This window comes from Miniopterus schreibersii (genome assembly GCF_964146895.1).
Source record: "Miniopterus schreibersii genome assembly, chromosome: 7".
NCBI lineage: Eukaryota > Metazoa > Chordata > Mammalia > Chiroptera > Miniopteridae > Miniopterus > Miniopterus schreibersii.
Window position 1 is genome coordinate 39,289,179 of NC_138108.1, and position 17,126 is coordinate 39,306,304.

The 17,126-nt window shown below is 53.3% G+C and overlaps 1 protein-coding gene across 1 annotated transcript; it reads right to left on the minus strand.

Annotated features, from left to right (window-relative positions):
* Positions 1-11,642: 11,642 nt before the first annotated feature.
* Positions 11,643-14,097, minus strand: HOXD4 (homeobox D4; the record flags this gene model as incomplete). The annotated part of the gene is made up of 2 exons (XM_081141831.1): positions 12,517-14,097; positions 11,643-11,968 (listed from the first exon to the last, which is right to left on the minus strand). Exons 1-2 carry the CDS (start codon positions 12,941-12,943, stop codon positions 11,643-11,645), a joined length of 753 nt encoding a protein of 250 aa, XP_080997957.1. The 5' UTR covers positions 12,944-14,097.
* Between the last annotated feature and the right edge of the window lie 3,029 nt (positions 14,098-17,126).

The following is a 17,126-nucleotide window of genomic DNA, read 5'->3' on the forward strand; positions in this document are numbered from 1 at the left end:
CCAGGGCCTTGGAAGCCCACAGATCTCTTTCTGACAGACACCCCTCTTGCCGGTTATCTCCGTTAATTCACGGGAGCCGAACACTGATTCTTCCCGCCTGTTGGCTTTGCTGCTTGGGATTTCGTAGCCACTCCTCTTCAGGCTCGCTCCGGAGGGGATGTATTTACAGCACCGCTTTCTGCCCAAGCCCTCCTGCTCTCTCGGCCTGAGCCTCTTCTGACCCATGGGGAGCCCTGGATGTGCCTTCTTCATCACTCTTATTTGGCCCAGATAACATACACCCCGCCACTGAAGGCCCTGGGCTCGCCCCATTAAAGAGCTATAAATTCGAAGGCCGAGGATCGGTGATCCTGTGAGGGCTGCGGTTCACACTGCGCGATCCACCTCAAATCGGCCCTTTTGTTTTGTCTTGATGTATGAATCCTGAGACGGCTACTTTGAGTTGCTGGACACATGGAAATGTAGTGGAAATTATTTTTTTAAATCATGCTACTCACCACAACTGTGTGTATGAGTGTGTATATGTGTGTTTTCTCAAATTTTGACTCTAACTCTTTTTGTAGGCTCTTCGGGTTCCTTTTGATATTCTGTTCAGGTGGATCTGGAACAAAAGGGAAAACTCACTGGCAGCCAGTTCTTACAAACGCTTACATGTGGAGAGGCTTTACCCCCCTTAAGGGTGTCATAATCAATGTGACTATTGTAAAATGTGCCTGCAGCCATTCAGGGCTGGCACCTTCTCTCAGGCCGAAAAGAGACTCGGTTTGCTCCTGAGGAGTGAGTAGCCTTTAACATTAAAATCCTTGGCTGGATGGGAGAAGGGGGATTTGGACCTTAGGGAAGGACCACACCTTCCGGCAGGGTGTGGGCCAAGTGGGTCAGAGATACAGGGAAACCAGTCCCCCTCCTCCTGTTCCAACCAAGCTCCCAAATGCTCCAGGTTTCCCAATTCCCGAGGCCAAGCCCACGCTTCTAAGAGAAGAAGAGGGGGACTGTACAGAATTGGAGTGGAAGGGAGGCTACAGCATAGCTCCAGAAAAGGACCGTGAACATGTAGATGGGCCTGGGTGAGTCCCAGTCAACACAGCAGCCCCAGTGAAGAGGTAACTGGTCACTATTTCCCAGTTTATACATTCTATATCGATGGATTCCCTGAGTTTATTTTATTCCACGCACCTGGCCTGGATTGCCTACACACCTGGTTAGGGATCAGGCTGCAAACTGCCTAAGAAACAAGCATCCCTTCCACCCTAACCCCAAAACAGAGCCAGCTGTCCACCACTGCCAGCGGTCAGCGGTACCCGCCCCGGTCAGGTGAAATCAGAGACACAATCCCCCCTCTTGCATCTGCCCTGTGCAATTTGTCGACTCAGTAGTTTGCAAACACTAAACCGAGCTGGGAAAGCCCCACACAAAGCGTTCCGGACCCTTCTAAAGACCAGAGCGCGAAGCCATAAGCCTTTGAAGTGACCTTTGGCTCGCGCGGCAATAACTCACCCTTAATGAACACCCAACGGAAGCACCTCGGAGAAATCCCGGCCCGGTAGAGATCCTAACATCACTGCTGGACTTCAGCTTCCCAGCGGGCCGGCCGACCGGGATCCAGGGGGTCCACTGCGCTGGGCTGCCCCCAGGGCTTCACAACGGAGCGGAGGCGCGACGCACTGGGGCCCACCGACCGGACCGGAGAATCCCAAAGCTGCTTTATATGATACATTCACGTGGGAGGACGTCAACTTTCGCCGCTTGACTGTTTTTTACGTTTTATTTTTGAAAAAAGGGTTCTTTAAAAGTAGGAGCTTCCCCTCAGAAGAAGGGCTAAATTGGGAGACCACCCAGGGCCATGATCTCCGGACGCAGGTAGCTAGATTTTGCTTTCCCAGCCGCGGAGGAGCAGGGTAAGTTTGCGCCTGGGCTTTCAGGGGTGCGCATTGCGCTCTGGGCGCAATAGGCTTGGGGAAAGTAAACAGGACCTAAGGTGGCCAAAGGTGGGCAGCCCGGAGCCCCCACCGCCTTCTCCTGCGCTCCCTCCCCAACCCACCCACCATTCAGCACCAGCCTCCTACTTGTCCAGAAGCGCTGGCTTAAACCCGCTGGCTCTGGGCCACCGGCTCAAGTACCCTTTCCACAGCCAGAAAATGGGGGAGCGGGAGGGAAGTCTGTCTGAGAGCTGTCAATGAGGAGCAAGTCCCAGGCAGGCCCGGCCCTATGCCCCATCCCTCACCAGTGCCCCCCAAAAATCTTTAGGTTAGGGAGCCTTTAGGATAGGGTGTGGATTATTGAAATTTTCGGGAAGTTATAAGTGAGTGCTCCATGGGACCAAATGAAATGCTGCTCGTAGTAATTGGATTCAGCTGACTAAGTTGGCAGGCGCGCAGCTCCAAGGCAGCAAGCGAAGAAAAATGTTCAGTGACTTTAAGTTCTGATGGAGCCAACCACAGGCGATTGACAAAACAACTTTACTACTCTCCTTTGATGCCGAGGCCCCTGGAAGTCGGTCCCTTTCCCGCTGGTGCCGTCACAACCTAGACCAAGGGAGCGCTTCTTGCTTTCTGGGTCCCTCCCTACAGAAGCCCAGTCTGACCTGGCCCAGTGGCTTCACTGGGACTCAGGTTGCCGCTTACTCAGGCTTTGGCCCCGGGAAAGACCCGGGATGGATTGTCCTGTCTTCCCCCAGCCAGCAGCCACAGGATATAGTAAACAAAAGGATGGATGGGATGCTGGAGTCAAAATACAATTTAGCTTTCATTCCTGGTTCTTTGGGGAGAAGGACCCAGAATCTCTAAACCTTTTCTCTGCCACTCTTGCAGTCAAAACCCTAGACTAGTGAGGGGTAGTGTGGAGGAGCCTCCCAAACTCTTCTGGGTAGTATGGGGGTTCTCTTGAATTTGGGGGGGAATCTTGAGGGGGACTTTAACCTTCCAAGAAAAAAATAAGCCAAGAGCAAGAGATAAAGGCATCCGTATGTGGAGCTAGCTCCCAGAACAATGCAGGGAGCTGGCTGGCCACAGAGTTTATTTTAAATACATATAAATCAACCTGCCTGCGCCCAGCCGGGCAGCCCAAGACACAGAATTAATATGATGCTCCATCTTACTTTGGCAGTGACAGTGTAAAAAAAGTTTCTTTTTATTTATTTTCAGCCCATTCTCATAACTGCACATTTACCCCCAAAATACTTCCTTCAACCCCAACCCCCACACTGACCCTCTCCTCAAACTGCCACTTTCCTTTCCCCCACCCCATGCCACCGGCCACCCTCCAAGTCTGGCAAGGTAGTGTGTCCTCCTAACCTTTGGGTAGGCGGGGAGCATTCCCACAAAGCGCGCCTTGTTACGATTAATCACCGTCCTCGATGTATATGTAGAAGTGTATCTAGGTCTACGCGGGCTGCCTCACCAATTGGCAATAATCAAGATCACAGATTACACAAAATAAATCATATTTAGTATCCCGCTCAGGGCAGCAAACAGCCCCGTGCCCAAAGATTTTCATTTTGTCATGCAATTGCTTACCTGGATCCCAATTTATCATAAACCCGGTGTCCTCGGCCTCAGAGTGGGCGCCAGTGGGGGGCAGAGCTAGCCTTCCCCCTTTGTCTGCAGACAACACTGTCCCAACCCTGGTCTTGCGTGCTCGCTGACGCGGCCATATACCCGAGCACACGGAATTCCCGGTAGAACGGAACCAGGCTGAGGTTCAACTACCAATAAACGCAGGAGGAACGAGTTCTTAGTCCCCGAGCTGGCTTTGCTTGCACTGCGTGCCCGTCGGTCCACCCGCCCGCCTGTCCGCTCCCAGGCCCAGATCAGTGGCTACCCGCGCCCCCACCCACTCCTGGGTTCCTGCCCAGCCCTCCCAGGCTCCCCAGAGCTCAGGGTATGTTTTGCTTTCAGAATATCGTCCTTTCTGGATTTGGAAAGAGCCCCAGAAACCCCCTCATAGTCCTCAAATACAGACTCTGCCTTCAAATGCAAGCATATTTGTTCACGTGACCCCAGAGAAGATTGTACTGATTGAGGCTGAAACTTTCACACCATCCAGCCCCAGAGTGCAGCCAGGCCTGGGGGCTGGGAGGAGGGGCAGGGGGCATGGGACTGGGACTCGGGCCCCTTCCCTGGGACAGACCTGGGTGGGTTCGGGTATGAAGGAAAGCCCCCACCCATCTCCTGCTTCAGAGAGACCTAGTCCCAGCCTGACCTCTGACAGTGGCTGGGAGTCTCTCCTCCTACGACCTCTAACACTGGCCTGGCCTTTCAGCAGAATGGTCCCTGGATGGAAATTTTAGAGTCCTGTCATAGAGTCTTTTCCGCAAGCGGCTGTGGAGCATTAGATGCTCAGGGTTCCCTTGGCTCCCAGTCTGGTCTGCGCCCAGTTCCCTGCATCCTCATGCACCCGCCTAGGCCGACCCACCATTCTCCCCTTTCCCCTGGGGAGGCAATTACATTGAGACAGCGCAGGGTCAGGCCTTAGGTAGGAGCCTGCAGCTCACAGACCAGTCCGTCACCTCACCACAACCACTACACCGCTACTCACTCGCTGGAGCCTTGGCTCAGCCTGAAGACGCGGCAGACAAGCTGCGGCTTCTGAGAACCAGAACAGGCGCAAACACAGCCTGCCAGGATCCGGAGCAGTTTCCCCACTGCACCTTGCTCACTCCACCCGGGTCCTGCTCGGGCCCAAGTGGGCCAGGGGCCGAGCTGCCTTTTACGGTGACCTGTGCACCTCCAGATCTGGCAGGGCCCACGGATCCTGCAGGCCCAGCGACTCTCAGGCTGTGCCTTCCCGCTTCCTGCGGTCCCTCCAAGAAGGCGCGGGCCTGGTTTATCTGGGAGAGGAGGGCACTTATATTTAGAAATATTAAATCAGAGCAGGTTCCCAGCACTCTTCCAGTAGTTGGGTGAAATTTATGGTAACAATTTTGCATGTGGTCAGAAGAGTTAAGCTCCCTGACCACCAGCCCCAGGGCTTGCGGCGGGCCTCCAGCTCCTGGCTTCTGGTGAGCCCCCTCGCTGTCCCCCAGCCTGGCCTGCGCCACGGAATCCCACCCCATGGGGGTGTCTCCACTCCTTCCTTGAAGTTTCGTTTTCACGGCCAGCTCTGCTTCTCAGCGGCAATGGGCACGGAGTAGATGCCTGGTTGCCACTTGCAAGGTCTCCGACAGGCGAAGGCAAATGTGCTCTGCAGCCCCAGAAGAGCCAGCAATAAGGGGGTAAGGTCCTCTACATCCCCATTCCAGAGGCCTGGGAAAGTCCCAGAGGGCAGGTCGAGGCTCCAGCTCCCAGACATGTCAGCAGGCCCCTCCTTTTGTTCACCTGGTCTGGCCTGGCTGGAGGCCCACTCAGGACACCTCTTGGAGCCAGACCATGGGTGCCCCATTCCACCCCTGCCCAGAGGAACCCGGCCCTAGCCTCCCACCAGGGGCTAGCAGACGGGCCACAGCAAGTGTTAATCTCCAGCCAAAGAGGGGGGCCCCTTTTCGGGAATTTGTCTCCAGGAAAGGATCTAAGCCTTCTTCAATCGGAGCATATGTTCATAGAGCAATAAACCGGAAAGATTTACAGTCCTCGCCCGGCCCCCAACAGCCTCGCACCCTTTCAGGAATTACTTACGATGATTTATCACACCAACCCGGGCAATTGTCACACTGATAAAATAGCCCGGGCCGGTGCCCGCCAAGCCGGGGCCTTGGGAGGCTGTTGGCTGCCAGGCTGCCAGCGGGACTAGGGAGGCTTTTTTTTTTTTTTTTTTTGTGGGTTCCTCTCCTGGCCCACCAGGAGATGTGGAGGTGGGTTAGAGTGGGTGGGGTTGGGAGTGGGAGGGGAGCCAATTCTCATTGAGAAAAAGGCGAGCAACTCAGAGAAAGCACCCGGAATCTGTGCCGGAGTCACTTGCAAAGCACATAAACATTTGTCATCTTTGAATAATTGAATTAATGTGTTATTGTTTGAATGTATAATTCATAACGGAGGAAACTTTGTCTCTGTCTGACGGGGAAATATACACACACCAAAAAAGAAATCAAAACACACACAATCCCCAAACAACCACCGAAGGAAGCCAGCCTCCACTCGAGGAAATCATCCTCAAAGCCAACAAGAGGGAAGGAGGTAAATAAAGAGGCTGTCCTCCCAGGCATCCTGGCAGGATTTTGGAGCTAGAAGAGAATGCCCGCTGCCCCCAGCCCAGATCTCCGGCAAGCTGGGGGTAGGCTGGGGCGGGATGGGAGCAGAGTGCGGCTGGGACCTGAATCTCCTTGGAGTGCGGAAGAAAAAAGACTAAAGTGGGAGCAAGCAGAAGATAGAGCCTTTGCATCTGCCCTGGCCTCTCCTGCACATCCCTTCCCCGGGGTTTCTGCTGGCCCCAGGATCTTCACTCCGGAGGCAAGGACTTCTTCCCACTGCCTTTATTTTAGATCTTCCCCCCAAAAATTATAAATACAAAAATAAACGGGAAGAAGGGAAAACTTGTTGGGAGGACAGAAGCAGCAGAGCCTGGGTGGGGAGGGAGGGCAGTGGGAGAAGCAACTCGGAAATCATTATCTGTTGGTTAAAACCTGCCTGGGGTAAAATTTCAACTCGATTTTATAGCCTCCTATTATGACGCAAAGAAAAATTTACGACCCTCGCTTGAAAAGAGGGCTGGGGCCTTTTCTCACCGGTTTAAGAATAGGCGGCAGATGCCGTGACAGCGACCATTGTTCCCGGTAGACACAGGCGACCGGGCAACCTCGGCCCGCGTGCGCCAGGCGCGTCCCCCAGCCGGGCGGGTTCTTACAACTCTTGTCTCCGAGCAGCCCGCGCACCACCTCACCCCTGTCCCCTCACCCGCGCTCGCGCTCTCCCTCTCCCTGTCACACACACACACGCACACACACACACACACGCACACACACTCGGCCGCACTCAGTAATTTTTCATAAGTGCAAAGCTTTGCTGAACCAAAGGTCACCATCCAAGCCACTAGCAACTTCTCACCAGCGCCCAGTTCCAAATCAGGAAGCGAAGGGAACTATTCGTCAGCGGCCCTGACAGCTAAATTCATTAAGGATTTAAATCCGAAGAAATAAAAGTCGCCAAAATATTTACCTGCCGGCTGCGCTCCCTCGCCCTCCACCGGCGGGGTGGAGGCCCGGGGCGCCGTGCGGGGGCTCCCTTGGGCGGGTGATATTCTTGGGATCCCTGCACTTTCCAAGTCGGAGAGAGCCCTTTGCGTGGCAGATTAATGACGACTCCGTGTTTCTTAAGGGACGTGCTGAATTAATTATTTCGCCAATCACGTGGTCGGGACTTGTAGAAATCTATTCTTATCATCTTCCCCGCACTTTGAAATTTCTCCGGGTTATGAAAGGCCCTCCCCCAGCTGCGGGCGAGCCGGGGCCGCCAGCCCGGCGTGGGGGGCAGGGAGGGCTCCCCAACATGGCGGGCGGAGCGCGGGCTGCCGCCGAGGGGCCGCTGCGCTGCGCTGCGCTCCCGCGGTGGGCGGACGCGCTCCCCGCACGCGGCCGGCTGGCACGCTGAGCCCTGTCGCTGTGCCGGGACCGGAGGCGCCGTTCGCCAGGAGACAGGCAAAGGACAGTCATAAAATGTGTCTGAATATTTAAACTTCTGTCTGCCCGCTTATACATACACATGTCCACGCGTCCGAGGCGAGCGCTTCCATATATTAAGGACACATGTCTGATTTTACGCATTCGGCTCGTTTCCTGTCTCGAGCAAGTCCCCCCCTCTCCATGGACTTTGGAACCGCTGTCTCGGCCCCTCTTCGAGGCGAGGCCAAAACGTGAAAAAGCCCTCGCGATAAAAATAGCGCATGCCACTTTTTATAGTGGGGAGTGTTTATTGTCGTCTGGACGGTGAAGGGGGCGCTGGGGGGAAGGAGGGGCAGGTGCTGGAGGCCCCACTGGGGCTCAGCAGCACCAGAAAAGTCGAAGGAGCCCACGATTGGAGGCCAGAGGGGTCAGGTCGGAGCAGCCACCGGCCAGCCCCAGCCTGGCCCAGAACCCAGCACTGTACACACTCTCCCTTAGAGCTGGGGGTGGGGTGGGGAGGTCTCTCACCCACCACGTCACAAACACAGGCTGAAGGGGTCTGGGGCTGCCAGGGGCCACGAAGAAAGCCAACTTGGAGCCTCCTTTTAGGCCAGTAACTTATTTTCCTTTAAAACATAATGCCCGCCACCCAGCAGCCTGAATTCAACCCCAGGCTTCCCAATGCTCACAGTATATGGTGGCTAAGTTGGCAGTAGGTATGTATGGGGGAGGGTGTAATGATAGAATTGCTAAACCTTACACAGTTTAACGTTCATATGCCAGGCACAGTGCAGAAAATAAAAAATAGTTTATAGCAAGTGTTAGCTTTCTGAAGACTTAACGAAGAATGCTTCTGTGGAGGCACCAAACAGGAGGGAGATTTCACTATACCTTTTATTTCAAATATAGATCAATGAATTACATCAAAACTACAGGCAACAATTAGTATAAATAATACTTTAATCAGTGGCAGCAGAACATTGGTCAATTCTATTTAAAAAGCATCTTGTATGAACAAACACCATGGGCTGACAATGTCATCTCCCAACAAAAGGCTGCAATGGACAAAGTGAGATGGGAGTCTGAGGAGCAATGTCCTCAGCAAACACTTCATTCCCTCTAGTCACAACCCCAACACAGCTTTAAAAAACACACACACCAAAACAAACACTTCTGGCTCATATTTGGGGGAACAAAGTGGAAACAAATAAAAGCAAATGGGCACTGAGTCTTTCCACAACTAGCTTTCTCCAGAGCACGTTCCCAGATGGAAACTTGTTTCCTTCCGTGCCCTAGGTGGTTGGGGGGCCCTGCTTCTTCCCTGCCCCACTCCTGTGGGCCCAAATGGACGCTGGGGTCCAGTTGGGACCTCAGGGTCGTGGGCTGCCCCCTGAGCCATCCAGGCTCCATTAACATTTCAAAAGACAATCCCTGGAAGCTGAGAAGGAGAGCTGAGGACTTATAAACAAAGAAGTTGTTTCTGTGATTAAGTTACTTTCCTAAGTAATGGGGCTATGTTTGAGAATGAGCTTGGATTTTCTTCATAAAAATATGCCTCTTGGCTTTCCCCTGGGGCAGGGGTGAAGGCATTTAAGTAGTTTTGGCATTTGGTCTAAACCTGGGTTAAGGAATCTAAACTTCTGGGAAGGGGGGAAATCTATATAATAATCTTTATAATATACAAGGGTGGGCAAAAGTAGGTTTACAGTTGTGAGTCTGCAAAACAGTATTATTGTATTATTTATTAATTATTGTATTATTTATGTCTTGCACTGGAAACCTAATTTCGCCCACCCTTGTATATTAGTTAAATGCTGTGAAAACATAAGAAGTTAAATGTATTCACAGACCTGGGTTTTAAGACAGAATCTTAGCAACTTTCCATCTTGCCTAAGGATAACTGCTCTTTTCAAGTGCTACATCCAAAAAAAAAAAAAAAAAAGAAAAGAAGGGTAGTTAGAGTCCAAAAGGTTAAGGGTTTAGAGGTCAGTCCTCCTGGCTGAAATACAGCTAATCGAATAGAAAATTTGTCCTCTGGATGAACCTGATTCTGTAATTTAGCCCCGAACTTCAGTAAAATACCTTTTCAGCTTCTCAACGTGAGGGCGTCAGAAAAAAGACATCTTGACTATGTATGAACTCTGTGCTTTTTGTCATAGAAACAATGATGTGAATAATGCAGGAATATCCATCTTTAATATCCCGACGTGCCGATATTCAAGTATTGCCATGTGCAAGTCTGAGAGCCAGGCTCACCCCAAGGAGGAACAAAGAGCTGTCCCCAGGGTCTAATACAAAAGACCAAGGCTTGGAAGATACTTTAGAGAAGTGGAATTTCAGCCTAGGGACTCCAGTGAATACCTGCCCTCAGCTCTCAGGAGACACTGAACCAAAGAACACGGGTGCAGAGAAAATCTTTTCTTTTCTCTACACTTAAATGTATTTTTAATTACCACTGAAACCTTCTAAAGTGTTCTGAAGCACTGAAAAAATAACCCCAATTCTGAGTCTCTCTTTCAAGCTCACCCTTTCTCCCTCCCCCCTTTTGTCACTTTTCTTCGATAGCTACAACCTGGGGTTTCTTTTTGGAGCCTGAGGCTTTGGGGCTTAAACTTTTGAAGCCTTGTTTCATTTGGGTATATGAACTCTGGTCATTACCTTTGACTCTTTCCCCCTTATCCCTAAGGGTCAGCATTTTAGAAAAATGAGCTTTGAACCCTTCCAGGCAAGGCATAAGAAAGATGACTGAAGAACATCTCCCCTGTTGTTTGAGAGTGGTTGTTTTAAACCCTATTCTCAAGGCAAGGAAGAGGGCCTGAAAACTTCTGTACTTTTACAATTTCTGCTTCTAACTGATAGGTTGAGAAAAACTTCCTTAAGATTTGTTTTAAAAATAAAAAAACTTCAGGGATAAACCCCTAAGCCCAACTTTTGTAGACTTCTAGATTCAATTAGTTTTTTCTTTCCTTTTTAAAGTAAGACTTCCTCTACCTCCCACTTTCTCCCCACTGCATACCCCCTCTTCCATATAGGCCATACACCAATCCCTATAAAACATTGCTATACGGGTTATTTGGGCAGTTGGAACCCAGTTGGAACAGAAAATTCAGTCGTTATCAAATGACCCAGAACAGAGGTTTTGTTTTCTTTCCCCAGGAGAATGTTGGACCATTTGTTCCTTCCTTTTTCCCCTTTCCTTTAACAACCCTGAATACTGGTTGTAGCAGGGTGCTGGAAAAAGCACATGTGAAAATACATTTTCAAGAATGCAACGCAGAGTGGACTCTTTGCTTCCCTCTAGAAGGGTTAAGGGCCCCTACACACATTTCCGGGCAATGGGGAGGGGGTGGGTTCAAAATGCCGGTTACAGCCAGAAGTCAGTCCACACATCTCTGATTCTGCTCCCTGAAACCTGGCCCCTTTTACCATCTTAAGGTTTTTGGCATTAAGATGTCAGTTATTTCTGTACCCCATTCCCCAACAAATAAATATTTAAGCAAATATAATCTAAACATAAAATAACCCGTTTCCACTTCCTTCTTAGAGTCATTTCTTTGGGAATGGGGCCAGTGGGAACAAAATATATATATATATTTTTCTTCACACTGGAAATTATACAGACAACCCAGAAAGTTCATAAATCCTGGCCCAGTTCTCCTGCTTCCACTGAAAGCACCTAGCACAGGGGTGGCTAACCTGCGGCCTCAACTCCCCCACATTATTAAACCACAAGATCCCGGAGGGATGGGGTGGGGAAGGATGTTTGAATTCACACCGGGATAAAGCATCCAACCTTCATTTGTAAATTCAAAATCCAACAGCAGAGAGTTTCATGAGTTTAATGACTCACCAAGGTTTTATGTTCTCAGTAGCTCCTGCCATAGGATAATATACTTAGAGAGAGAATCCCGCCCCCCTCCCGCCCCCACACCTGCCTCAGGTAGGGGGCTGCCCTCGGGCAGGATGCTAACCTAGTCCCAGGGCGGCCAGCAGGCCCCAGGTCCACCCTACTGTACCTTAGAGCCCAGCGAGGTGACAGCGGGCCCGGCCTGCCCCCGCGGCTTCGGCTCAGCCGGGAGCGCAGGGAGGGATGGGCCCGAGGTCCCCACTTCTATAGGGTCGTCAGGTCCGTGTGGTGGTCCTTGGCCAACGGCTGCAAATGCTGGCTGGGGGCAGCTGAGGAAGAGCAGGAGGGGGATGCGGAGGACCTGCCTTTGGTGTTGGGCAGCTTGTGGTCTTTTTTCCACTTCATCCTACGGTTCTGGAACCAGATCTTGATCTGGCGCTCGGACAGACACAGGGTGTGCGCGATTTCAATCCGACGGCGCCGCGTCAGATACCTGTTAAAATGAAATTCCTTTTCCAGTTCTAGGACTTGCTGCCGGGTGTAGGCCGTCCGGGACCGCTTGGGCTCCCCGCCGGTGTAGTTGGGGTTCACTGGGAAACAAAACAGACAGCACCGTCAGGTCAGCGCCTGGCCACTAGTTAGGGCCGCGGCCAGCGCGCTCACTTCCTGGCGCGCCCCGAGGCCCGAGGCCCTCCCCGCGCTCCAAGCCGCTCTCCCTCCCTCCCACCCTCTCTCCCAGCGCGCACGTCCACTCCTGCCCACCCCATCACACCAACCCACTCCCCCAGGACGGCAAGCGGGGATCCCCAACTGTGCTCCCATCTACCCGGCCCAACGGCCAGCGAAAGCTCCGGAATTTCCAAGCATTTTGGAAAGCCCCCTTTCCTCCACCGTGTACCCTCTGTTCTGAAAACGGAACCCTCCCCCACCCAACCCCCACCTCCACCCCCTTTTTTGCCCACAGACTTGCAGCCAGCCACATGGTCCCGGCCTGCTCCCTCAGCTATAAAAAATTATGGAGTTACTGAGGTGCCCAGTGAAGCCCCACACGCCCCCATCCACTCGCACCCCCTCCCTCCCAGGGCCCAGGCCGCTGGGCTGGGGTGAGGACTGAGGAGTCCCTGGGCCCCCGCCTTACCGGAATTCACGTGCACCTTCTTCATCCATGGGTAGACCACAGCCGGCTGCTTGAGCGCCGTCCCCGGGGGCGGCTGCTTGGGACCGCCCGGCTGGCTGCAGGCCCGGGCGCCTGGCAGGGGCGCGGGCGGGGGCGCAGGGGGCGCCGGGCACGGCTCTCCCGGGGCTCCGTAGTGGCCTCCCGGTTCTTGCGGGTGACCCCTCGTGGGCAGCACGGAGCCTGGACCAGGGCCGCCGCCTCCGAAGGTCTGCTCACCGAAGTCGGGCCGCGGGTAGAGCCCCGGGGGCTGGAAGTCAGCACCCTGGGCGCCGCCGCTGTAGTAGTCGGCTCCCTGCTCGCCTATGTAGCCGCCCTGCAAATATTCCTCGCACGGAGGGAACTTGGGGTCCACATACTTGGAGTTCACCATATACGAACTCATGGCCATTAATTTCAGAAGGTAGAAAATACTAATTTTTCTCGTGTTGTCTTTTTTTCTCCTTCCATAGGACCCTCCTACTTGCTGTCAACTGAATAAAGTTGGTGGCCATGTGACCACGCCAGCCAATAGCAAGGGAGCGAGTTTATCACTGGGTTGGTGAGCATCTCATAATTTTCACAAATTTAACTAAATAACATACGTGTAATCAAGTGACTCGCTGTGGCGCATTCGAGGGCCCCCACAAGATGTTACTGTACTTCTAACCCCCAGCACCCTCATTCCCCCCGCAGGTAATTCCAGCTTTTGTCTGCCACTGACTTTGCTAACCTCGAGTGCCCTATCCACTCACCGACCTGCCTGAAAACAGCCCCCAAAGTGGGCACAGCTCAAAGGGGAATAAATTCCCGTATCTGTTGGGGTGTAGGCACCAAAAGGCTGGTGGGCAAAGCAGCTTCTTAGTTGGGCAGAGTACCCCAGCAGGCAGAGCTCCCGCCAGCCCAGCAGCGGGAACGGGGACTCTGCCATACAAAGGCTGATTCCCGGCTTTGTCCTCCTCAGGGTCACCCAAAAGTTACCACAATCTAGCTGGCCTGAATCAATTTAGGCAATGAGTAACCACCAAGCTTTCTGTGAGTGCCCAGGCTGGGGTGTTCCTAGCGAAAGCTGGGCCTTTTGGGTATGGCAAGAGGCTTCCACTGCCTCAGCCCATGCAGCTGAGGGGTGCTCCAGGAAGGTGGTGAGGGCAACCCCACACACCCAAATGGACCCAAAGAACTCTGCACTCCTTCTTTCTAGTTTGCCTCCTTCTCACGCGGCAGTCAAAGGCCAGTAAGCCCCTCATTAGGCACCCTCCAACCTCCTGCTCCTCGAGGGCAGAGCTGGGGCTACCCAGCCTCCCACTGCACTCCCCCAGTTACCCAAAACCTAGCCTTTTGGCCCCGAATTCATGCAACCAATTAGGGATTTACACAGGAGCCTCTATATAAAGGTGAAGGGCTTCTTGAAGAAAAGGGTGCTCTGTGTCACGAGGCTCAGGCGATCCTCCTGGAGTCCAACGTAATAAAAGAGAAAAAAGGCTATTGACCCACCCTGGCTGTTTCTGGCCTCTCCTTCCGACTCAGGCTATTTTGGAGAAAAGTGAAGTTTTTGCATCGACCATATATTCCCCTAGAATCGAATCTGTGACTATGTGGATACCACACAAATTCGGTTCTACAGGGTATATATAGACAACGTTACTACTTCCAGGTTCCACCCAAATTGGATACCCAGACCGCTGCCAGCCTTGGCCTCTTCTTCGGAGCCACCACCAGCCTGACACAGCCACCGGCATTTTCAGAGATGGTTCAGGTAGCCTGAAGGGCTTGGTGGCAATTTGCAGCAACGAGTTCCCCATCCTTGTACCAGGGCCAGGGTTACCAAGCAGCCAAGAAGCCAGGGCAGTCTTCTTAGGGAAGAAAAATTAATTCATCCCAGAAATGGTGGTTTTATTATTCCCCCTTCTCCAGATCCAAACATCACCCCCTCCCCTTATCAAGCGATATTTTCCAGAGAGGAGCAAATGCCCTCAGTGGTAGAAGAAAGGGAAGAGAGGAATATCTTCCATTCATTATATTTCCCAGGTCGGGGCAAGCCAGGTTGGCTCACAAAGCTAGTTCTTCAAGAAGTCGCACATTTACCTTCCCGGGCCCTGAGTTCGGCCGGCCTCTCCGTCCTGCTGCTGCTACTGCTGCTGCTGCAGACCCTGAGGCAGGCGCTGTTTGCAGGCATGGAGCTGCCCTGGGTTGGGGCCAGCGTACTAATAGTGAAGGGCAGGGTGAGGGGTCATTCGAAATCATTTACAAACATATCACAAAGTTTCATTATTTTTGCTTTGCAGACAGCAGCACACAAGAGTACAAAAGTTCATGAGTTTTGTGCCTGCCCCAGTGCCTCAGCACTGTCTGGGGCTCACCTCTCAGTTCAGGGCACTAAGAACACACACGCACTGAATGCCCGGATGAATTTCAGGGGCAGAGGGATGCCTGGGCTCGAGTGGGGCTTTGGGATGCCTGACTGTAGGTCAGAGGTGTTAAAAAATTTTTTTGTTTTGATTTTCCCCTCATGTTTCAAAAATTAGTTTCAGCCTGGTGGGGTGGAGCAGGGAGACTCCCCTGTGCCCCCCAGCCTGGCAAAATTGGCTGCCTGCTGCTACAATGCACTTTGCATACTCCCCCCACCCCAATCCGTTGGTTCCAGTGCTTTGGCAATTTTGTAGGATTTCCTGGTGCTCATTCTAACAAGAGCTCTGAGGCTGCCCCAAGCCCACTTCTCTTGTCCCAGGGAGGTTTTCCCCAACTTCCCCTAATGTCAAGTGCTCCCACATACTCGCCATCTTGGGGACACTGGGCCTAGGCTTTATTGAGACAAATTGGGGGAGCCTGCTGGGCCGGGTGGGGACACGGTGAGGGTACACATTTTCATATTTGTTAGACGCTGTGACCTGCATTTCACCTTATTGCTCGACTTGTTCAGACAGGTCAAAGCCAATGAGTTATTGATGAACAAAAGCGTTAAATATTCACCTCCCGCACAACTGCTCGTACAAATGCTTTTGATCTTTGGTTTTTGTGCTGTGTTCAGCTACAGGGTGCCAAATGTGGGTTTTCAAGCGAGGAGCATCAACAGAGGCAAGCACCCAAGAGCCAGGGCAGCGACAGAATGGGGGCAAAACAAGAGGGTTCTGGGGATACCAGATTTTCCAGCCCAGAGCCGGTTTCACTTGAGCCAGCCTGGTCTGTAGAGGGAAAGTATGTACTGGGCGAAATCTCCACTTCTCTGGTGAGCGCAACCCCCAGAGAATCGGCTAGGCTGCCCAGCCTGCAGGGCAAAGAAACCTGGCCCAGAGTCAAGTCCCAGCTTCTTTGACCCTGGAGAGAGGGTGTCTCACCAGAGGGGGAAGAGTGCCTGATTCCTATAGCCCTCGAATATTCCCTCTCTCATTAAAATTAAACCATCTCCGTTTTGCAGTGAGGGGGGCCACTGTTTTTTCCCTTGATTCTCCCACCACTACCTTCATCTTAATGAGAGAATCTTACTAAAACTTCACGGGGCCTTCTCAGATATGTACCTTTCTTCCGTGGCACATGCAACTTTCCGAGCCCTGTACCCCAAGAATCTATGCCCCAACCTCACCCCTCCCAATCACCACCACCCCCGTATCTGCCTGCCACACCAGCGGCTCTGGCGCAGAAATTCTCCAATTGCAGCTGCAGAGAAATAGAGAGGCGCGGGCAGGATCCCTCCTCGCCCAGCCCGTGTCCCCAACCCAGACCCCAAACCGCTGAGGCTGGGGCCGGGGGAGGGGCGAGGAGGGACTTCCACCTAAAGCTCAGAATTCGCAGCCCTTCCCGGAAGCGTGCCCACTCAACACACCCGCCGTAGGGTGTTTTTCCCCGTCTCTTTTCCTTTCTTTTTATAAAAAACAAGAGAAGGTTGGGCCAGGCCGGGCCGGGTTCAGCGGGCCGGGCTGCGGCGGGGAAGGCGCTGCGGGGGCTCGGCAGGTTGGCTCCCGCGGGCGGCGACGCTCGCCGCCACCTAATAGGGCGGCTGCTAATTAGCGCGAGCCCCTGGCGGAGCTGCACCTGTGCGAGTCGGGCGGCCCCGGGAAGGCCCGGGAGGGCCAGCGAGGCCCAGGGCGACACGGTGGAAGCCCGCGCGGCACGTTCCCTTAGTCAGGGGACTGTGAACTAGGCCCCAAAAACCCTCCCAAGAGCTCAACTTGGACCCTCTGCCCCGGGAGCGAGCTCCCCTCCCCACGCCAGGCCGGAGGAGGCAAGGCCGCTCGCCACCCGCCACTCCCCGGTGCGCCCCGCCGCCACCTCCCCAGCCGTCCACACCGCCTCTTCGCGATTCGCGATTCGATTCGGGAGAAACGGGAAGGTACTTACAGCGGCGGTCTCTCCTGGTCCCGAACCTGTTGCAATGAAAACGAGGGTCACTTAAATTCCACAGGATAATAAAACAGAGATAGATGATACACAGAAAAATGACAAGGCCCAGACACCCCACCAATACCCAGACCTCCCCGCTTCGGGTGCCCGCCCCCAGGAACTGCGCCAAGTTCTCCGCGGAGCGGAGCCCGCAGCCCTCAAGGGCAGACCCACGGACTAGGAGAGTGAGGCCCACATCACCTCCCCCACTCCGCGCA